The sequence below is a fragment of the Engystomops pustulosus genome, chromosome 2 (genome assembly GCF_040894005.1).
Source record: "Engystomops pustulosus chromosome 2, aEngPut4.maternal, whole genome shotgun sequence".
Taxonomy (NCBI): Eukaryota; Metazoa; Chordata; class Amphibia; order Anura; family Leptodactylidae; genus Engystomops; species Engystomops pustulosus.
Window position 1 is genome coordinate 36,903,450 of NC_092412.1, and position 23,608 is coordinate 36,927,057.

Sequence of the window (23,608 nt, forward strand, 5' to 3'; positions counted from 1 at the left end):
TTATTTATAGATAGTCAGCGCCCAGAATGTCCTGTATGTAAGGCACAGCGTATGTTGTGCAGGTATTATGTGCTTTCTCCAGACACTACACCTCGATTACAGTAATTACAGTAAAATTAATTAACCCAATCTAATTCGCGCATGCGCAGAGGGCACCAGACGGTCACGCGTGGTCCTAGGGCTCCCTGGCATTGCCTGAAGTTACCTTACAATCCGTCCCGCCCTTCACGACGATACGATGCAGCCATTGGCTACCGCTTCCTTGTCAAGAGTCATCGATATCCAATCAAATCGCTCCATACTTGACCGCAAACTCCATCTCTGCCTCCCATTGGAGGGAGGCATCCCCGTCCCCTGGCTGTGATTGGCGGGGCGCGCCACCCTCTCGGGACGTATCGGGGAGGTGTGTGTGGCGCAGGAGGATTTTCTGCCCGAGCTCGAGCCATCATGGCGGAGTGTGCGGGAGCTGAGGGCGGCGGCGGGGCTGCCAGCAAGGAGAACACCGGGGAAGGGGCAAAGATGGCGGAGAGCGAGGATGAGGAAGACGTGTTCGAGGTGGAGAGCATCCTGGACTCCAAGATAGAAGGGGTGAGGAGGTCCTGCGCTGTGCCTGTACAGGGGGACTACAACTCCCAGCATGACTTACACTGGGGGGTCTTCCGTTACAGTGACGGGGGTACATAGTGGGGGTATATGGATGTACAAGGGCTGTTTGTTTACATATCCCCCGACAGATCGATTAGTCATGTCTGGAGGTCCTGTGCTGTGTCACACTGTCCTATCAGAGATAAGCGGCGCCCTATGCGTCTGGCAGCTGCTTTTCCACATTCTCACTGGACATACAATTTGGGGTCTCTGTGTGGAGAGTCAGACCCCCAGCAGCTCTCCATTACCAAGGTAAAGAAGGGGTCGCCCTATAAGACCTCCATTTATCCTAATCGATAATCTGACCTGGGGCGGCATCTGTACGACTTCACCTTTTTAGGCTGCGTTCACATGGGACGCCGAAATTGCGTTTTGAAATGCAATACCCCAGCCAAGGTGAGGAGCTCTGGCTTACATTACGTTGATGTTAACACTTGCTTTACAAAAGCACAATGTTAACACATTGGTTTACACCGTGTTACCATAGCAGTTTGTAAACATCAATGTAATAAGGCAAATCTAATCTCCTCGACTGTTGTATTGCATTTGAAAACACAATGTAAATGTCATGTGTGAACACAGTTTTTATTTCAGAAAAGTATAGGAACTGAGCGTTTTTGGGTCATATTACAGAGCCTGGTTCCAGCTTTTGGGTCACCGGTTCAGAATTCAGATTTTTCCTAAGGGCCCATAAATGTACCAGTATTACACTTGCATGAAATTGTTACAGTGTAAGACTACTTGTGCTGTTATCGGGCCCCAAGCTGTGTATCCTTGGTCCTTTTTTGCCGGTTCTTGTGTCATCAGTGTGGAATCTGGCTTCCAAATTGTCAGTAGCTTGTCACAACCCCAGGATTGTCTGCTTAGCACCTGATCTGCACACAGCATGTGGATGACATGCATAAGGCATCTGTATTTTTATTTATTTTTTTACATTCCCATAAGCCTGAGACGGCAAAGGACAGGAGTAGGACCTGCTCTGAGTTTTCTACAACCTCCTACACGAAAAACTTGTTAAAGTGCATGCAAATGACTGGCAGTGTGCCACCGCAAAGAAAATGGCGTGCATGTAACGTGATATGGCGTGCATGTAGCGAGGAATGTTTTCCTTATGGTTTGAGTCATACATATCGTTACATGTATGTGTTCCGTTGTATGTCTATGTTACAGAGATATTGCCTCTAGGTTTTAAAATGCCACGTGGCGTAAAACAATTTCAAGAGCTGTGCCACGTTTACCTATAGGGTTATTTGCAGATTCACACTGTTCAATACGAAACCGGTAGGGAACACATGGACCGTCCTGCAGGGAACACGATCATTTGGAGGAGTGATCCAATATCGTATAGAGCTGCTATGTCTGCTTATTAAAGGCAGGAAGGAATCTCCTTGGGTACAGCGTGCCTTTAGATGTGTTTACAGGGGTTAACCCCAATTTTAGAAGTGATACCACTCACAGGACAGGAATAACATAATATCCGCTTTCTCTGTTACTCGCATAGTCAGAGAATGGAGTGACTGGACACTTGCTCTTTTTGCCATTCCATCGATTAGTGAGAGTTGGATGAATCACAGGGGTCCAGTTCTCATGATCAGTGAGGGGTTGATAGATCGGCTGCTTATTCCCTATCCTGTGGATAGGGAATAACTTCTAACCTTGTGACAACCCCTTTCAGCCTTTCAATCGCTTGATAAAAAGGGATAAAATGTATAAGCAGTGAAATAACTGCAAATGGAGGGGGGTGGCTGTCTGTGGAGTGGGCAGGCACCGGGCGATCCTGCCCCATGCTGGCGTAGCTTGGCGGCGGGACTACGGAATCGAAACAACGGGAGGGGGACTGCCAGCGTATGATAAATTCTCCCCCCAATAGGTGTTACTGCATTCTGAATACATTGGTCTGCAGCAGGGGGGCTGAAGACCTTTTTTTCTGCAGTGTGAAGTGCAAGAGACATATAATGTGCCAAAAATAGACCCCCCCCCCCCCTTGTTGTGTATCCCCACAACCTCTGAGAGACCTGCGTTGTTGCTGCTACTGCTGACACTCTGCATCCTGAATGTAGCACTGCCTCAGGCCTGTCTCCCTTATTAATCCTGTATGTGTGATGTGTAAACACTGCGCTGCTTCCTCCTGACAGCAACAGTCTGTCCCTGGCACCAAATATACTATTATTACTTATTGCAGAATTTTATATGTCGTCATTGCATCAACATTTTCTGTAGCACCGTACAAAGTCTGTACACGCATTGGATCAAATCCGCTAACAATTTATATCCCATTTAACTTGTGTGTATGTTCTTGTGTGTATGTTCTTGTGTGTATGTTCTTGTGTGTGTGGGAGATATCTAGGGAATAAAAGGAATATCCGGAGGAAACTTCTACAATCTCCATGTGGAAGTTACTGTTGATGTTGGTTGCATTTTAATCCAGGACCCCATTTCATTAATACCCAGTTACCCTGGTTACTGTTATGTGTATCTTTGATTAAATTAGGCAGTGAAATTAATTCCACCATTGGTTGGTACTTTTAGGTCCCCTATGTGGTGCCATGCTGCGTCTGTAACTTGGCATATAATGTCTCAGCTCTTATGCACAAGATGTTGTCTGCTGGGTTAAACAGTGACTGCAACATTGTTTGATTCTGGGACTATTGGTTAGTTTATATATTTAGAGCTTGGTGTAATATTGGCAATACGCTACCTGATGTTTAACTCTTGTGGTGATCTGCAGGACATGTCTGAACTGTGTGGCATCTAAATCTATGTTCAGCACTGATCCACTAATGGTGACATTACATTAGGTACCTGGCTTTCTATGATTGTACTAGGACGGCTTTATTTTCCCCATGACTTGTGTGTGAGTTTTGAGCACACTCGGTATCTGGCCACCAGCTGTGATAAGAAGGAAGGACTCGCTGAATTGTGTGCTACATAGACGTTGTAGGTCCTGTTCACATCACTTGTATCCTCCCAACCCAAGAGGGAGATTCTAATATAATAAGTAAAACGTTCCTTATATAGTCTGGCACCTGTTACTTTGTCAGATTTGATCTACCTTTGGGTTGAATTTACATGCATCTGATATTTCAAAAGAATAGAAAGCAAGGGCATAGTGACAAGGCATAGAAAGGGGCTCATTTTGGGTGAAACAGAGGGGTACTGTTATGTTCTCCAGCTGCCCAGTGATTAACATGCAGAGCCGTTAGTTGTACATAGCCGATGTGAACCTACAATGCTGGGGGTCGTCCTCCCAATGACTGTCCCTATGAGATGAATCATTGTAATTGTGTGTTATCTCCGCTTCCCTGCCTTATCTGGGCCACTTTATTTTCATTTGCGTGCCCCTTCCCTTGCAGATGTCCTAATTTGTTTCTCCTCCATGTGGGATAACATCCTGTCCTGTGATGTACCAGTGCAGACTACATCATGCGTGGGCATCGACACAGTTTTCCTGGAGCTTTATTCATGTGGTTGTATAGTGTCTGCCCGTACTTCTATTAAAGCTGGAGAGTCTACAATATATTTCTGTTCCCATCTCACCCGGTGCAATTGAGGAGATGCCCACATATCCTGTTGTTTTAGGGTTTTTGTATGTAGTAGTGCGCACTTCAGGCACACTCTCGAGCCTCATGACCAGGCAGTGACTGCTACCCCTGCACTCTGTATAGCTTTGCCTCTGATTCTCATATATTGTGTAATCTAGAATCTCTGTTGATGGCAATTTATTCTCCCTTTTCTTACAGGGGGAAGTGCTGTACCGCGTCCGCTGGAAAGGCTATGACTCTGATGGGGATACCTGGGAACCTGAGGCCCATCTGGATGACTGTAAGGAAGTCCTTCTTGCGTTTAGACGGAAACAAGCAGAAAAAAAGGAGAAAGCTGTGAAGGAGACGCTGGTAAATATTACATAGTGCTACATGTACATAGCAGCCGAATGTCTCTTCTATTCACATTGATGGGTAGTACAAGTATAGAAGTTTTACGCCTTGCATAAAGTTGAGGCTATCTCTCCAATCTCAGTGAATTACAATCATAGGTGCGGACATAGTTGGTACTCGTGCACCTATGAGACATTAATAAAATATCCCATTGTTATGCTGGTAAGGTAGATCCGGTGGTAGGTGCATCTAAAGTATGCAAGGATAGCCCTTTTTTTTAGGGCTAATCCTTTAGTCCCCTCTATCTTTGCTAATCTTTAATCAGGGTAATATGCAAATTTTCTAAAGGGGCTACTGGGGCGTGGAGTAGCTGGAGCTGAGGCGGCTACATGGCGTGGTTACTCCAGGCTCCAGTAGCCTCTCTGATCCTCCTACCTAGACATCTTCAGCGCACAGCTCCTTGTAGCTTCACTCGCCCGTGAAGCCGGAGTTTTACGCATCCGCAGAAGCCCCGGCTGCCAAGATCGCACAGCGGAGCCGCTGGCCTGTGTTCTTTGCATGCATGCGTAGAACTCTGGCCTCGCGGACAAGTGCACGCAGCTCCTTGTAGCTGCACGCTGAAGATGTCTGGGTAGGAGGATAAAAGAGGTTACTGGAGCCTGAAGTAGCCGCGCCGTGTAGCCTCAGCTCCAGTTACTCCACACCCCAGTAGCCTCTTTAGAAAATTTGCATATTACCCTGATTAAAGATTAGCAAAGATAGAGGGGAGTAAAGGATTATCCCTAAAAAGGGCTATCCTCACATATAATAGAGGTACCTACCACCGGACTTACCTCAATAGGTAGATCCGTAGTGGTAGGTTTCCTTTAATAGGAATAACGTGGAAGTAAAAGCTCTTCTTCCGGAGACTGCCAATTAAGGCTGCCATGTAGGATGTGTGCAGACTTACAGCTATTGATGCTCCACCGTGGTATTCTGGGAAATCAGCAAATAAGTTGTCCTTGATAGGTTTAGGAAAACATTGACTCTTCTATGGGGAATAACCACTTTGGGCTCAGTTGACTCATGGAGAGTAAGTTTTTTTTTCTTTCTTTTTTTTTTTTTCTCCATTTTACAGCCGAAATTGAGTGATCTTTTTGATGCAGAAACTGACAGTGACCCTCCACAAAACCTAACAGATGAATCAAGCAAGAAAAAGAAGCTACAGAAACTGAAGGAAGAAGAAGAAAAGAAGCTGCAAGAGGAATTAAAAAAGAAGTCGAAATCTGTCAAAAACAAAGAGAAATCAAAGGCGGAGGCAGAACCATCCGAAAGCCAACCTGTTGACTCCAAGCCAAAGAAAAGGTTGTCAGAAAGCTCAGAGGACCTGAGTATTAAGAAGCCAAAAAAGGAAGAGACCAAGAAATCCAAGAAGGAGGACAATAAGGAGAGTAAAATCAAAGCTAAAGAGGAATATAAAGAGAAAAAGGTGAAGAAAACGCCTGAACCAGAGCAGACTGATAAACCGGATCCTCCAGAACCTGAGGTAATTGTGGAGAGTAAAAGCAGTGATGTTCTTCATGATGGGGGGAAGCTGGATCAGGACGAGCCCAAGAAAGATCTGGAAATGGTGGTGGATGCTCCAGAGGAGCCCCCTGCTTTGGGGTCTGTAACTGTGGAGACGGATGAAGTGAAGCTGAAAAAAAAGAAGAAGAAACACAAGAAAAAAACTGATAAAGATGAAGACATAAAGGCCATGTTAACGGAGGAGCCTGTTGTGGAGAAAAAGAGTCTCCTTAAAAAACAAAAGTCTGTTGATAAGGTGAGGGAGCCCTTCCCCACAGAGAAGCTGGCGGCCCTCATCCCAAAGAGCAGGAAATCTGTGGACTCTCTGACAGAGGTAGGTGTCTCGCTAAAGCTGTAACCAGCATTCTGAAAGGGATTTCTTGTCTTTTAAGAACTCCTGGTATATCAGCATGAAAAGGTAGACTGGGATCCATGCAGAATAAGCTCCATCTATCCTGCTCCTAATGGGCATAGTCCAGGATGGACCTATAGGCGTTTGCTAGGACCTTGATTGATTGGGTCAGTAAATGCTTAGATGTGTTTTGGTAACAAGATTCCACTACTCTTCCATGCAATCTATACTGCATACTTTTTGGAGGTATAATTTAACGATATGGAAAAGTGCAGCTGTATTTTCAGATGTATAATTTTTTTTGTTTACTACTACTGTATTTCTCTCCCAGCACAAAGAAGCAAAAAAATCTGAGCTCTCCAAAGAGAAACCCAAAAAGAAGCACGATGCAGAGAAAGAGGCAAGAAAAGAGCCAAAGGTGGTAAAAAGTGAGTGTGCAATTAATTTTGTAGAATTTTTTGCATGCACGAATGTATGAAAACAGTCATTTATCCGGCCGTATATAGGAGTAGTATACAGCCTCATTCATTTCAATGGGCAATACGGCCATCAATTTACATGGCATCTAATTGCCCACCGTAGCGTAAGCAAGCTGTATAAAAATATAGAGCATATCCTATTTTCTCCAGTATTTCCATTCAGTCTATGGGAACGTATTAAATACAGGTATGCATATGTGCTGCATATAGCAGTGCACCGTATGCTGCTGTGTATACGTGACGTGTATTCTGTCTGCCAGCCATCCATCATTTGCCAGCCCACCATTTTGTATGGATACAGTGACATGAGTGCACAAATGGATGAAAATCGTCACGTGTATACAGATTCATACAGCATGCAAATACAGCGCTGCAGAAGTTATACATTCGTGTGAATGCAGCCTTAATCTCCATTCACAGACCTGTTTCTGGATTGTTTCTTTGCTGCGTTATACATAAGTTAAACTCAACTATTTTCAAATTACAAGCATACAGAAGTAATGAGTTGACAAGTAAAAGTAGTTTAAAGTAGCTCCTTAGAACCCATGTAAAAATAAACATTTTGGGTATCCTCCATATCCAAAAATGCCCAATGTAAACTATAAAAATGTAAGTACTGCATGATGGTGTACCTGCTTAGTTTGTTACAGTTCACACATTCCGTGTAAAAGGCGTGTCATGGAAACTAAAAATAGAAGGTCTTCTCCCCACCTTCTGTTCCCCGTAGACTTTAATGGACTTTCTGCATCTGCCATTAATAGTGGGGGGGAGTGTGTACCTGCGCTTATATTAATAATGAAATGTGTAATGTCGAACCCAGGTGTGAACATAGACTTACTTGGCGTCTTTCTGCGTTTGAACTTGCCGTAAAACATTTATTTTTCATGCATTTAATTGTCATACCAGCTCTCAAGGAACCAAAAGTGACGCATGATGCCTTCACGATATCTGCTGAGGATAAGGAAGAGTGTATGGAGAGTACAAAGAAGGAGGAGTCTTCCTTTGACTACAGGCGAACAGAAGATTACAAGATGAAGGATATAAAATCAGCTTTCAAAGAGCGAAGAAGTACACAAGATGAGGCCGATTCCTGGACATTTGGAGCATCAGAGGGAGATCAGGAGGTTATGGATACCGTGTGTCACCTGCAGGAAAACTCGGGTACGTTGCATGTTTTCCAGATCTTGGAACAGGTTCTGCAGAGAAAATAATGTGTTCTATTACGTTTGCTCCCAATATTTCATAGCTTTATTAATATGAATGTCTATGCAGGGGCTATGGACAGCCGGCCCCAAGTTGTGGGCATGGACCTGCAGTTGGAATGGATGACACTAGAAGATTTCCAGAGGCACATTGATGGATCAGATGAAATCATCCCCAAAGACCCAATATCAAATAGTAAGTATCACCTTTTGTTTAGGTTTTGTTTTGTTTTTTTTAATATTATACGTGATGCTGAAATGCACTTGTAATTGCAGCACAATTTTTCCCTTGTTAACAGGTGCATTGAAAGAAGCCGTAAAAAATGCTGACTATCTGACTGTAAAATATGCACTTAATTCCAAAGAACAGTATAACCTGGACCAGGAGGCAAGTTATTAGGGTTGTTCTATTGTCTATTGTTTTGTTAATTTTAATAAAGATTGTAAAGACTGGAAATCTAGGTGTCACTATCACAACAAGTATCAGCCCTTGACATGATCAATACAGGCAATGTAACATGGATAGAAGCGTTCCTGCTATCTCTAGACACCCATGCTTTTTTTTTTTTTTTTTCTTTCTCTTTCTTACAGAGAAACATGTACGCTTTCCTCTTAATTGCTATGTAGCCTTAGCATTAAGTCTTATTCAATGAGCGACATGTATGCCCCCATCCATATAATGGAGTATTAGATTGCTGCCGTGATCAAAGAGTTGGGGGGGGGGGGTGCATCTTTGAAAATTGAATGTCACCCATCAGTCTTCTAGAACTGAGGGATGTGTTCTTTCTATTGCTTTCAGTTCTCTTGATTGTTGGGGTCCCCCCGTTAATAATCGATGCTTCTAGGGAATGCAGTAGGAGATTCCACATTTTTCCTTGTGTTTATATTTGGGAGGAGGTAGAAAACTGTGCAATGTTAATTTCGGCTTGTTTTTGTCCTCTGTAGGATGCAAGTGGAATGACTCTCGTCATGATGGCTGCAGCTGCCGGGCAGGATGATATTCTAAGGCTTCTGATAAAGAAGGGAGCCAAAATCAATTCAAGGCAAAGGAATGGGACAACCGCTCTAATCCATGCAACAGAGAAAGTGGGTATTTTTCTGATGATAAACCAGCTGAGATATTAAAGCGCATCTAGCACCAGGATGAAGGACTGTATGCAAATGAGCTGGGAGGCTCCATAGGTGTTAATAGAGCCTAGAGCCCATCGGGCTCGTTTGCATACAATCCTTCATCCTGGTGGTAATGTCCTTTTAAGAGTCTTTACAGCTGTTTTATCATGGCCACAAACTAATGCAGAGATGATCACATTTTTTGGGGAAATACAGATCGGCCTTCAAGTGCATCAGGGGCGAGAACTGAAGTGCTAGATTTTCCCTCGGTAGCTACGACTTAGCAGAAGCTGAAAATGTTAGGTAATAGTGCTAGAGGGAAGCGCGTGTAGCTGTCTATAGGCATCTATCTACTCATAATTGCAATAGATTAATAGTTTGTAAACCATGCAGAAAGTTTTATCAGCATCTAAAAGGAAGGAAACAACGGAAGGATTGAAAAACCCAAGTGAAGTGATCTACTAAGCGGTGGTGGGCTCAGTTTGGTGTATCCAGCCGACACACAGAACGAGTTGTCTTGACAAACTGATCGTTGTGCCGTCTGCCATGAGTAATATAGGACACATTCACCCTCCTCTTTCCTTAGAATCACCTGACTACGGTGGCTTTGCTGTTAGAAGCTGGAGCATTCGTCAATATGCAACAGGCGACTGGAGAAACAGCTCTGATGAAGGTATTTTGTGGTTCCTAATTCTAAAAAATGTAATTATAACAAATTTGTATAATGTATTGAGATTTTCAAGATCTGTTTACCTTTCATTTCATTTATAACTGGTAGGTTGATTAGATTGTGAGCCCCATTGGGGACGGGGACTGATTTGGCAAACTCTGTTACGCGCTGCGGCATCTGTGTGCGCTATATAAATAAAGGAACTAATAATAATATTGTTTTATTATTCCCACAAGACGTATCGCCTATCTTGCTGACGACTAGCCTGGTGTGTCCGCTGCTCATCTGCAAGAGAATGCAGACGTGTAATGTCTATTGTATCCACATCGTTTGTACTTTTTGCCCTGGCCAGTTGGTTGCCTAGCACAACAAATGACACAAATGGACTGCAGATCTGTGTGCCTTCTCTTTTTTTTTTTTTTTTTTTTTTTATTTATTGACTTGTGATCTATTGACTTTGTGGTCCGCATGTGCGAAAGAAATAGTGCAATTTATTATTTTTTTTCCTCGCTGCCCACACCTCTGTGAAAGAAAAACCACGTGTGAACAGAGCCATAAAAAAAAAAAATAACGATGTAATAAACACCCGTCTGAATGAGCCTTGCCCACATACATAACTGTGACAGGCAGTGGACTTCCCACCTTATGTACGCAGCCTAAGATAAGAATGTCTTTTTGTAGCTAACAGTAATATATAACAAATTAATTATTTTCCTTTTGTCTCTAGGCTTGTAAAAAAGGCAATGTTGACACCGTGCGACTGTTGGTAGAACATGGCGCTGATTGTAATATACTGACAAAGCACCAGAGCAACGCTTTACAGTTCGCAAAACAAAGCGATAATATTGTCTTTGAGTTACTTAATGGCCACTTACAAAAGTAAGTATTGTGTTTTAGTTGTTATTTAAATGAGTTAATCCTGACTCCCCCATTTAAACATAAGGTCCCCTAATAGAAATAAAGAACCTTTGCCTGCGGGCGTAGGCTGGGTAGCTGAAGAGCGCTGCGGATCCGTACCTGGAGTTAAGACTTGAGAGGCTACGGGGCGGGTGTAGCCTTAGCCCCGGCCTGGCTATTCCACGTCCCTAAAGTTCATCTGCAGAAACAATGAAGCTTTTAGTTATGGGGAAAGTGTCTTGGTAAAGGGTGTCGGGCTTAGTTGACAGAACGGTATCTACCATCAGGAAAACCTCCATTAGTGTATTCCTGATAGTAGGTTTTCTTTTACATGATGCATTTTTGAAAGGGCACATGTGCTTTGGGGCCTGTCAAATCATTATTCCATAACGTTCACAGTTGGGCCTGACTAATAGTAACACGCTCTCTTCTCTCTTTAGGCTCTCTAGAGTAGTAGAAGACGCTATAAAGGATTACTTTGAAGCCCGTCTTGTGGTACTTGAGCCCATTTTTCCCATTGCCTGTCACAGGCTTTGTGAGGGACCAGACTTTTCGTTAGATTTCAATTACAAACCTCCATTTAACATACCCGAAGGTGAGTTTTTTATTTTATTTTATGACTTTATTATTTATTGGCTTGTATTCATATTTGCCCATTGATTACAACATTTATTTTCTATTTTTAAAGATTTTCTTCCTTTTGCCTTTTTTTTGCTTTCAGAGTCTGGGATTCTTTTATTCGTTTTTCATGCAAACTTCTTTGGTATGGAAGTGGTTGTTCGGCTCTGTGGGCCGTGCAGTGTCCAGGCGGTGGTGTTGAATGACAAATTCCAGCTACCAGTGTTTTTGGTAAGTTAATGCAAAAACTTGTGTATGTGTAAGATTACCATAAAATATGTGGAGCAGGAAGTTAAAGGTGTTATCCATCTGCAGCAAGATTGATGTTGTAAAAGAAGATATTTGTAGGGGCGTCACAGTAGGGGATGAGCGTCAAATACTGTGCTCTAACACTGGCCTGGGGATCTCCAGTACTCTGGAAAACAAAGGGTGTGTTGGCACTAGTAAAGTCTATAATGGCAGTAAACAATATATAATCCTGATGGTTCAGTACATAATTTTTTTTTATGCGATCTTCGAAAATGTATAAAATATATAAAATGATTTTCCTAGCAGTTTCACTGTGCAGGACCCATGCACTGAATAAAATCTAAAAGTGATTCTACCATTATTTTGTTATGTTTATTTGTTCTAAGGCTATATTCACAGGAATGTATGGGGTTTGTATATAAGGCGTATATACGTCTCCCATACACGGCAATGGGCTCACGGTGCCCTATGGGAGTGGTAGGGTGCAGCACGTGTGGGGCCGTACCGTTCCATAGACGGGAGAAAGATGGGACATGTCCTATCTTTCCCCGTAATGCGGCGACACGGCCATATATATTGCTATGGAGAGGGGCGGGGGTGAGCGGGGCTCATCCCCTCCTCTCCCCGGCACCGATGTATGCCACATACATTGTGTGATTGCAGCCTAAAACTGTAAATGTACATCTAATACAGCGAGTTTACAATGTATACAATTTTCCAGTGTACTTTCTGTAACAATTTCTCCCGGGTTTCTAGATCTCTGCTTGCTGTCCTGCTGTAGAAAGCTTCTATGTTTCCTTCCAGTGGATAGAACCCTGTCCATGCCCAAGTGATGTCCCAGGGGTGCGCGGCTCGTTACTGTAATCAGAGCTGTGTTATATAATGAGCCGTCACCACATGACCTGGGACAAATTTCTTTCCACAGGAAGTAAACCTAGGAGCCAGCAGAGATGTAGAAAACTGTGGAATGGATACATAAAGTACATTGGAAAATTGTATAACTTTTCCTTGCACAAACCATATTTGCTGACCGTGGACAAGCTTTTAGGTTTAGCAGAACCTGTGAGTGTTTCTTCCCCAGCACATAGTTGTCATATTGTGAAGGCAGCCAGTACCAGTGAGCCTTCTGCCCCCAGCACAGTTATTGGCAGCTTTCCTTGTATGTGCTTATATACAGAGAAAACTATATACATCCTACTCTCAATGTTTTATCTGTTAGGCCTGTGATGTGTTATGTATTTTTTTTTTCCTTTGCAGGATGCTAACTTTATTTATTCATTCAGCCCTGTCCCTGGGGCAAATAAACTTTTTATAAGATTATCTGAGGTACCCACTGCAAAGGTAAGTTATTGTCTCATGATCTTTGCCCCCAATGACTGTCTGGCAAATTACTGTTTTCCGCTCCTTTTTATAAGGGCTTGTACAAGCCGCTCGAATTTGCAATTTTCCATTTTACGCCACTTGGCATGGAGGGGTGTGAAGGCAGACGTTCCCAGTGGCAGAGTGTTTCAGCACAGGGTGTTCACTTGCTAGAGTGCCAGAAGGCCTGAATGGTCGCAGGTGATGGCGCAATAGGACATGGCGTATAACTGTATGCCAGTGCTGCCGCCCGCCAGATACAGGGGATGGCCGGAGCCTCCTGATATAGCTGGCGCAGCAGACGGGTTTCATCGTATGTCATTGAGTTCATAGCAGTCGGTGGGAGGAATTTTCCCGAGTGGGCTGAGGTGCTGCACATATGGAACAGTTTATTAATAATTTCTTACCTGGTTTCCTGGGGGCTTGTAGCTACTTGCTGTATAATAATGACTGCTTTCTTTTTCAGGTGAAGCTGCTGATTTGTGCTTACAGAGTACAGCCCCATTAACAGAAGGCTGGGCCCCTTTCCTGTACAGTAAGAAGGGACCTGTCTGCAGGACTGCCCACCCCTGTGTTTTACTAGAAGTACAATGTACAGTAGAATATTTTATTTAACGTCATTCCTGCCGCTGTTTTTGTGCTGTGACACCAGGGTTCACATTAGTCGGTGTGTTCTCCAGTCATCTGAACCTTTTTTTTTCTTTTAATTCTCCTTCCCCAGTCTAATATTGTGAACTACAGAATTTTATTTTCTCCTCCCATTGTTCACTCCCTGCCTGTGGGTCACTGACATCCTCTGTGCTGCTCACCATGGAGTTCTGGTTACCACGTTTGCTGAATCTTTGCACAGGCAGAGATGTCATTCCTGGACTTAGTACTGGTTCCAGGAGATCCAAGGACAATGCAGGCTGTATATATAGGAGGACGGATCCTGGGAATGCTCGCTGGTGGCGCGGCTATGCGAGTGAAAAGGACGTGTATACATAAATGAAGATGATTCTCATCTTTGCCCTTTATCACATTTTATGTCAGAATATTTCCACAATGTGGAATAACTCATTATAGAGTCTGTATTTTGCAGCTTCCTATCAAATAAAATATAGAGGATGATATTTAAATTTACTTTCTATAAATGAGTAAAGTTTTTTTTTGTTTAAAACTGATGTATTATTGATTAGAATGTGGTTTTGTAGAATTTTCTTAACCCCCTTCTCCCTAAAGGGGCCAAGGTAAGTGGGGAGTGAATTGTACTGATCCATGCTCCGGATCCTGGTCCAGGTGTCTTGTGCTGCGCGCAGTTGTTTGGCTGGATGCAGCGGGTCCTGCTATTGTCCTTTTGGTGTACATCACCTGCAGGGGCGGCTACTGATTGACTGCCCTAAGTCATAGCAGGTTATACACAATCTTTTTATAGTAGGAGGCCATTCTGATAACCCTGTTACTTCAGCAACTCCCACAATGACTCTGCAGTTATAGATCAGCACAAAACAGCTTCTGTGTTGCTCTAATAGGGAAATGCTCAGGATGTGACAGTATCCAGTAAGTTTACCTACAAACTGGCTTCTTGGCAGCACATACTTGAACCCCTTAAACTCATGGTTTTTGAGTTTGTTTTCACTCCCCTCTTTCCATAAGCCTCCCCCCCCCCTCCCCCATTGTTCCTGTGTAGAGAGTTGTATGAGGGCTTGTTATCTGTTGTTATACTGTCTAGTGCCACCATTAACCCCTACGCGCACCAGGACGCTATAGTATGTCCTCGCGGAAAGATACTTCCCGCACGTGGACGTACTATAAGCGTACCACTTCTGGCACAGGCTCACGAACTGAGCCAGCACCAGAAGCCGCGGCTGTCAGCTGTCTACTACCACTGACACCCACCCCTTACATGCCGCAGTCAATCATGATCCATCCCTCTATGGATCAGATTCCCCCCACCCCTTGCCACTTACCTGGGGATCAGATTCAATTCTCGACAGCCCCGAGGTCTGCCGGGTGACCCTGCACTGCCCGATCTCCCTGGCAGTCGGATCCCTTCCGGGTCTGATTGAGCATGCAGACACACACGCAGACAGTTTACAAACAGTTTACACTGCTCTACAGTGAATAGGTATTGTAGAGCAGTGTATTGGGCTTGAACCAGCGATAAGAGCATCACTGGTTCAAGTTTGTATAAGTTAATAAAGTTAAAAAAAAAAAGTAGTTTAAACATAAGAATAAATAAAAAATATATAAATATTTAAGCCCTTAAAATGTCACTTTCCCATAAAAAAACACAAATACACCAAAAAAAAACCATGTATTTGGTATTGCCACGTCCGTAACAATCTGTATAATAACACAGAATCATTAATGGACCTGCATGATAAACGCCGCAAAAAATATTCCAAAAAAAGATTATAATTTTTTTTAAAATGGTCTGAAAAGTGATTTAAAGATATTAAAATTGTTAGGCACTCTAAAATAAGACCACTAAAAAGAACTCGCAAAAAACAAGCCATTAACCAGATTTGTCAGCCGAATAATAAAAAAAGTTATGCATATGAAAAGATGGTGATGCTAAAATGAACAAGATTTTTTCCAAATTGGTTTTTATTCATAATAAAATACACAAAACCCCCACATATTTGGTACTGCTACGTCTGTGACAATCTGAATAAGAAAACAGAATCGTTATTGGACCCACAAAGTGAGCCCCGTAAAAAAAAAAAAAAAAACCTCAAACGCTCCGAAAAAAAAAATTTTTAATTAGAGAATTTTTTTTTAAAAAGGATATTAAGTGATTTAAAAAATGTTACGCACTCTAAAATAAGACCACTGAAAAGAACGCTTCTCACAAAATATAAGCCCTTAAACAGATTTGTCACTCGAAAAATAAAAGTTATGCATATGAAAAGACGATGATGCTAAAATTAACATTTTTGCCAAATTACTTATTCAGTAAAATGTGGAAAAAAATTAATCTATACAAAAGAGGTATTTTCTTTAATATTGGCAACCCATAGAATACAAATAATAAACTTTTTTTTTTTAATATATGGTAAACGCCCAAAGAAACTCCCCCCCCCCCCTCCCCAAATCTTACTAAAAATTGATTTCCATTTCTTCCACCAACAAAGAGTTAATAAAATCTCAATTAGCTATAGATGCCCCAAAAATATGTGACAGAAAAGTTCATCTCATGTGGCAAAAAATAAGCCCCTATAGGTGCACAAAAAAAAAAAAAAAAAATTATAGCCTGTACAATGTGACATAGCAAATCTGATCTGGATGGCGCCTCCTTCCCTTCTATGCCCGGCCGTGCGCCCATACAGCAGGTAACCGCCACATATAGGGTATCGGTGTACTCAGGAGACATTACAATTTGTAGATCACACCTCAATTTTGTTTCAACACCTAAAAAAAAAAAAACCTAAAGAGTTAAACTTCTTAAAAGTGCTTTTTCATATGTTGAGGGGTGTAGTTTCCATAATGGGGTAATTTACGAGTCTCGCTATTATTTAGGCCTCTCACTGTCAATTAAAAGTCGAGCAGGTCCATCTACATACGGGTTTTGCTGATTTTCCAAAAAATTAGAAAAATGGCACCCAAATTCTGAGCCTCGTAACTAGAGATGGGTGAATCGCTTTAAACGAAGTGTAATTTGATACCAATTTCACAGAAAATTGGATTCGTCATTCGTCTGCAGACCTGTAAGCCAATCAGCCACCTGCAGGCTTATGTGATGTCACATAGCCCTATAAAAAAGGCAGCCATTTGCAATCTCTGCATTTCACACTATAGTGTCCAGCTGCTTCTACTGTACTGTGCTGTAGCAATTTCTCCCCTCTCCCAGCGTGTGTGTTTAGGGAGATGTGTGTACCCCAAATAGCAATGCTTTTTTGTTACTGAAGCCACTAGGAAGAAATCTGTGTCCTATCCGCACAGCTGCTGTAGTGATTTTTGCTCCTCTCCCAGGGTGTCGCTTGTGGGGTATCTGTATAATGCAAATTCCCATACTTCTTGTGTTGCTAAAGTTGAGAGCAAGAAATACGTGTCAAATTCACGTAGTTGACTAACCACTAGACAGAGTGGTGGCAGGTGGAGCAGGCACAGGTCGCAGCAGAGTAAGGGAACGTCGCAGCAGGCCAGTACTGCCTCACCCAAAGGTTGTTGATTGGTTGACGAGGTCACCCAATTCCACAAATATAACATCTGACAACCCCAGCCAAGAGTCCGTGGGTTCGTCAGATACAACAATTAATTGGTATTACCCAGGAGCAGGTCAGCGGCCCTCACCTCTCCTCAACTAGCCTCTGTCCTGTTCATTTCCCTCAGCCAGAGAGCTACTAGGTCAGTGATGGCTAACCTATGACACGTGTAGCCATTTTCAGTGACACACTGCCCGCCAGATAAAAATTGCTGTAGTGCAGGGGCGAACTGGTCACTGTTGTCTGGGGCCGGCCGCTGTTGTCTCGGCCGACTGGCAAGCAACATTATGTTTGCCACCGTAACGCCCGGTGATGTGGTCTGCAGCGAGCGGCTGCATCTCAGTCAGAGAGATCGCAGCTGCTGCTACTGTCTTCCCATCCTGCTCTGTGGAGGCCGCGTAATGACGTCAGAGTGGAGCGTGGAGACAGGAAACCCCCGGCTCTCAGACAGGAGCTGAGGCGGGGGGAGTTGAGCTCTGCCGGGCTGGGCTGTGATGTACCCTGCTTTGGGGGGCACTTCTCAGGACACAGATGTCCTTAAAAGTAGTTAAAAGTACACTGCTTTTTTGTTATTTGTTGGGGGGGATCTTAATTGAGGAATTGAGCACTGCCAGTCCTGTCTAAGGGCGTTAGACAGAGGGGGTTAATGTGCACTGCTTTAGGGAAGGGGGGTCAAATTGTATCGGTTATACGTTCATTTAGCCTAAAATTTACACATTTCCAAAAGATAAAAAAAGAAAACCCACCATACAATTTGTTATGCAATTTCTCCCGAGTACATAGACCCCCCACATGTGGCCGTGACTTGTTTTATGGGCGCATAGTGAGGCACAGAATGGAAGGATCGCGCTGCAGCTGACTAGAAGGAGCTCATTATATGTACAGAATAGCTGCATACAGACTAGTGATGGCGAACCTGTGGTAGTCCAGCTGTTGTTGGAAGAATTCCCCCTCCCCCTCACGTAACGGCCCCTACCCCTCACTTATCTTAGTTCATGGCACCCCACACCAGTTAAATAACAGCAAGACCAACAAAAGAAACCAACTGACAGCTTAACAAAGAAGTCACACACCACTCGAGTTATGCTCGGTTTTTTGACGAATTTTGACACACCAAGCTGAAAAGGTTGCCCATCACTGTACTAGGTGTTCTGGGCTCTGTGCCACTATTCAGCGAGGACGAAGTGTTTAAGGACAGTCAGCAGCTGCTTGGCAGTGAAGAGATGGGGCAGACATCCGCTGTTTCGTGCAGTAGGCAGGCTGTGCATACTGACACCATTGAGGATAGTAGCAGTGACAGGGAAACGCAAATTGACGATGATGTAGCTGATCACACTTGGGAGCCGGGTGTAGCAAAGGATTTATCATCGTCGGGGCGAAGATCGCATCAGCCAGCAAGTACGGGGTACAAACTCCGCTTTGGAGGTCCAAGTAAGCAGGGGCTCAGCGAGGCAGCGGCGTTACTTAATCAGTGCAGAGTGTTAGCAGTAAAATCACCACCTCGGTGGTGTGGCAGTTTTTTTGTTAAGACACCAGAGGAGCCAAGTGTGTGTATATGTAGAATCTGCGGCCAGAAAGTGAAGCGTGACCAGGGAGCTAATGGCACATCCGCCCTGCGTCAAAACATGCAGCGTCACCATCCAATGGCCTGGGAGAAACGGGTGTCAGATGTGGTCCATCCAGCAGGTGCAGCAGAACCTAGTGGCACACATGCCATTTCACCCAGTCAAGACTCCAGCACCTGCCAAAGGGAGCTGTATGTATCCAGCCATCCTAAGGTGCAGAAGCTGAAAGTGCTCTTGTACAAGTTGTTGGTACTGCAGTCCCTCCCTTTCCAAATCGTGGACTCTGCACCCTTCAGAGAACTAATGGCTTGTGCTGAACCAAGGTGGAGAGTTCTAAGCCCCAATTTTTTTTTTTTTTTCCGGCAGCACGGACGTGTGGAGTTGTAACTAAGGTCAGGGCCAGTACGTGTCCTTTACAGCCCACTGGGTGAATGTGCTTTCTGCCCAGCCACACCAACAACTTCCACAAGAGACGGCACTTTCTCCTCCACGTTGTCAAACTGCTGCTCCTGCGCCAGCCTCCACATGTCTAAATGCTGCTCCATCATACCACATGTGCAGGGCACAGCAATGTGACACAGTTCTACACCTGGTTTGCCTGGGCCAGTGATTTTCAACCTGTGTGCCGCGGCACACTAGTGTGCCACGACACATGGTTGAGTGTGCCGCGGCGAGCCCCTGTGTAGCGCTGCCGCCGCGTCCCATATTTTGGCCCCCATACTTACCAACAAGCCCCGCGTCGACGATCTGCCCATCTTCTGTAGCTCCTGCACCGCGCGGCCCATGTCACGTGACTGACGCGACCTGACGTCAGGTCGCGTAAGTCACGTGACATGGGCCGCGCGGTGCAGGAGCTACAGAAGATGGGCAGATCGCCATTAGGAGAGAAGTTACGCGGAAGAAGACATCAAGGGTAAGTATATAATGTTATTATTTGTATAAGGAAGGAAGGGTCTTTTTTTTATTATTAAAGGGAGGCCTCTAGGGCCTTTTAATTAGTAAAGGGGGGCCTCTAGGGCCTTTTAATTAGTAAAGGGGGGCCGCTAGGGCCTTTTAATTAGTAAAGGGAGGCCTCTAGGGCCTTTTAATTAGTAAAGGGGGGCCCCTAGGGCCTTTTAATTAGTAAAGGGGGCCTCTAGGGCCTTTTAATTAGCAAAGGGGGGCCTCTAGGGCCTTTTAATTAGTAAAGGGGGGCCTCTAGGGTCTTTTAATTAGTAAAGGGAGGCCGCTAGGGGCTTTTAATTAGTAAAGGGAGGCCGCTAGGGGCTCTTAATTAGTAAAGGGAGGCCTCTCGGGTCTTTTAAATAGTAAAGGGAGGCAGCTAGGGGCTCTTAATTAGTAAAGGGAGGCTGCTAGGGTCTTTTAATTAGTAAAGGGGGGCCTCTAGGGGCTTTTGATTAGTAAAGGGAGGCCGCTAGAGGTTTTTATTAGTAAAGGGAGGGCGCTAGGGGGTTTTTATTAGTAAAGGGAGGCCGCTAGGGGCTCTTAATTAGTAAAGGGAGGCCGCTAGAGGTTTTTATTAGTAAAGGGAGGCCTTTTATGACTGTTTTAGTGTCATTTTGTGCTATTTTGGTTGGTGGTGTGCCCCAGGATTTTTTAAGTATAAAAAGTGTGCCGCTGCTCAAAAAAGGTTGAAAATCACTGGCCTGGGTGAACGAAGTGACACAGGGGAGGAACTGCATGCAACAAGAATTTAATCTGTGGCTTTCTCCTTGACATCTGAAAATCGGAACCATGGTGCCTGCGCTGCACCGTGGAGGGATGACCTATGCGCTCTGCATGGAACACGTGTTCAATCTGGTTGTCAACAAGTTCCTCAAGTCTTCCACCCATCTGCAAGACATTCTAAAAATGGTCAGGAAACTGTGCATGCACTTCAGCCATTCTTACAAAGCCAAGTACACCCTCCTCGAGTTGCAGCGTCAGAATGGCCTACCCCAACATAGTCTGATATGCAATGTTTCCACCCGTATGGAGTACTCCCCAGTGTAACTTTGTGCGCCATTGTCCATCCTCTGACAGGTTTGACCAAGGGATTCCTGGCAGTGATCGCTCACATACTACTGCCACGGCTGCTGTGGGGAGATGGGGGGGGGGGGGGTAGGAGCACCTCCATCAGCAACTTCCTTCATCCGCCTAGTGCCACCAGCAGCAGGACATGGAGCAGACCCTGCAGGTGGTGGCCTACTTGGACAGCACTTAACCACCCCAGGTAGAGGATTCCCCAGACTACTGGGCAGCCAAACTTGATGCGTGGCCACAACTTGCGGAGTTTGCAGTAGAGAAGCTGTCCTGCCCGGACAGTAGTGTGGCATCAGAGAGGGTGTTCAGTGCGGCAGGGGGGCCATTGTTACCCCCAAGGAGAACCCACTTGTCCACCTATAATGTGGAGAGACTAATCTTTGTCAAGATGAATCAGGCTTGGATCGGCCTGGAATTCAAATCACCAATGCCTTATGCATCAGATTAGATCAGCCATGACACCTCCACCAAACGTTGAGAAAGGAGTCTGTATTCTAACTACCTGCCTCAGCCACTATTCTGATGCTACCACCCACCTGATGCCACATCTGCTGCCAGTTGCTCCATTTGCCTCCTACCATCTTTACCAGGGACTGGAATTATCCGCCACCTACACAATCTGTGATTTCCATAATGCTGTTTTTTTTTTTTAACCATCCACGCTCTATGATGTTGCCACTATGTTTAGTTTTCCCCTTCATTTCATCTGTCAGAAGGAACGAAAAGCCTCAGGATTGATAGCCAAAGGCAGGAGTGGATACAGAGGACATGCAAATATCCCATTTACTGGTCATCTCTAATTTGGATCCACTCCTGTTTGTTTTTGGCTTTAGCAACACTGATGGATTATTGACCGATTGAAAGCGGACACTGAGTGATGACATGAAGGGCAAAGTGATCAGTGACGTCAATGCAGAATTACTGCTGACACCCTCTCCAAGCTTTTGGGGGGTTTTCTACATGTAACAGGGTTTAACAGAACAGGTTCTGTCGTAAACTATGGAATCATCTGATGTCAGTGTAAAAATAGTGCACTCTTTGATGTTATAGTGGGATCTTGGCCCTCAGCTCAGTCCTTTCAAGCTGGCACAGACGTTACCTTGTCAGGCTGCGTTCCCGCTTCACTTATTTGGTGAAGTTGGCCTATGTAAGTGCACATGGAAGTGAAAAGTGAAACGATTCTAAGAGCGGCAGCTGTCATGTGCATGTCATACTAAAACACAGCATTGTTTGAGGACCAAACCACGCTCTCTATGCATATTTAAGCATGGCACAAAGTTATACAACACCCTACAGGCTCTCTGCAGCCAGGAAATACCTGTTTTTTGAACGTGATTCGTTTCAAATCAAATTTTTTCAATTTGAACAGAATTTCAATAAATTCACCCATCTCTACTCATAATATTCTAGTGAAATATGTGGAATCTTAAAAAACCATGCCAACAAAGCAGAAATTTGGGAAATGTAAGTTATGAATTTATTTGGGTGCTATGACTATCTGACTAAATTCTAAAATTTTTTGCTAAATTTCTGTGTTTTTCATAACTAAACACAAAAGATTTCATCCAAACTTTTAAACTAATTTGAAGTACAATGTTTCACAAGAAAACATTCTTAGAATCCCCTGGATATCTTATAGGGTTCCAAAGCTATAAGCACTTAGTGACACAGGGCAGATTTAGAAAAATATCGCCAAAATAGGCCGAGTCCCGAGGGGTTAAAGGAAATATACCACCATAATAAACCAGGGACAATTACTCATGGATCCAGACACTGACTGTGATAATCTTCTTATATTAGTTATCCATGGCTTCTTCCTTCCTTCTAAAATCAACTTTTAAAATTATGCTAATTATAATAATGAAAGGCTCCCCCCTTTGAGCATTCACTTCAAGGTGCTTTGGATGTGAATGCTATTGGGCGACCATGAATAAATTTGACTCTTCCTAGCGACTAGGTTTGTGAGTGGTATTCTATAACAGGATTTATTACAGCCTTAAAGAGAACCCGTCATGCAAAATAACCCCCTAAACTAAATATATTTTCATAAACTGCCATTAGAGAGCATTGCCTCTATCCCTTCATTGTCCCTCTACATACCTGTAAACCTAAGCAATGAGGTCCTAAAGCTGTATGCAAATGATCTGTGAAATGTCCAATGAAGCATTAGCATATTCAAGCTGTCCACTCTATTCATGAGTGGGAGGCACAGCCACACCCGCAGTGCTTGACTGACAGCCTGTATAATGATGTGAGGCTGTATAATGATGTGCTTCCTGGTGCTGGTGGCCACGCCCCCTGCAGCCTGTGTGTACATGTGTGTGTGTGTATAGGATAGATACAGCAGCTCCAGGCAGCCATGTTACAGCAGAACATGTCAGATTCATGTGTAGCTGATGTCTGTGTCTCTCACCTGTATATTAGGAGGATGCAGCATGTCAGCAGATGCAGCACAGATACCAGCAATACTTTACTATACATTACACACAGACATGAGCAGGGGGAGGAGAGGGGAGGGGGAACAGGGGTGACATCACTGCCTCTGACCATGTGACCAGCCTCATTTACATGATAAAGAATAGATGATTTTACAATGAATAATTTATGAAATAACTAGATAAAGGCTGGGATGGATCCTTGTGAGCTGCTCCAACAGGTAGTGGTGACAGGACAAGTGACACAGACCTGATGACAGGTGTCCTTTAACTGCGTGGTCCAGAGGACACATCTCCTTTATTCTTTAAATTTGGTATATCCGATTGTACCAAACCAAAGTGAAAAATTGAAAATGGATGCGGACAGAAAACTGAAGTGATACCAAAAAACCCCCCAC

The 23,608-nt window shown here is 44.0% G+C and overlaps 1 protein-coding gene across 1 annotated transcript; it reads left to right on the forward strand.

The window, feature by feature from the left end:
• Positions 1 to 338: 338 nt before the first annotated feature.
• Positions 339 to 14,123, forward strand: MPHOSPH8 (M-phase phosphoprotein 8). The gene is made up of 14 exons (XM_072134258.1): positions 339 to 588; positions 4,386 to 4,538; positions 5,638 to 6,399; positions 6,749 to 6,845; positions 7,803 to 8,057; positions 8,169 to 8,294; positions 8,398 to 8,486; positions 9,044 to 9,184; positions 9,795 to 9,881; positions 10,606 to 10,757; positions 11,216 to 11,370; positions 11,497 to 11,624; positions 12,900 to 12,983; positions 13,468 to 14,123. Exons 1-14 carry the CDS (start codon positions 448 to 450, stop codon positions 13,507 to 13,509), a joined length of 2,412 nt encoding a protein of 803 aa, XP_071990359.1. The 5' UTR covers positions 339 to 447; the 3' UTR covers positions 13,510 to 14,123.
• Positions 14,124 to 23,608: the final 9,485 nt, after the last annotated feature.

Bases quoted from the DNA above. Each gene is read 5' to 3' on its own strand.
- MPHOSPH8 (XM_072134258.1), top strand. From the start codon at position 448: ATGGCGGAGTGTGCGGGAGCTGAGGGCGGCGGCGGGGCTGCCAGCAAG. The intron at 6,846-7,802 runs GTGAGTGTGCAA...TTGTCATACCAG, and splicing joins AGAGCCAAAGGTGGTAAAAA to CTCTCAAGGAACCAAAAGTG. The intron at 11,371-11,496 runs GTGAGTTTTTTA...TTTTGCTTTCAG, and splicing joins TCCATTTAACATACCCGAAG to AGTCTGGGATTCTTTTATTC.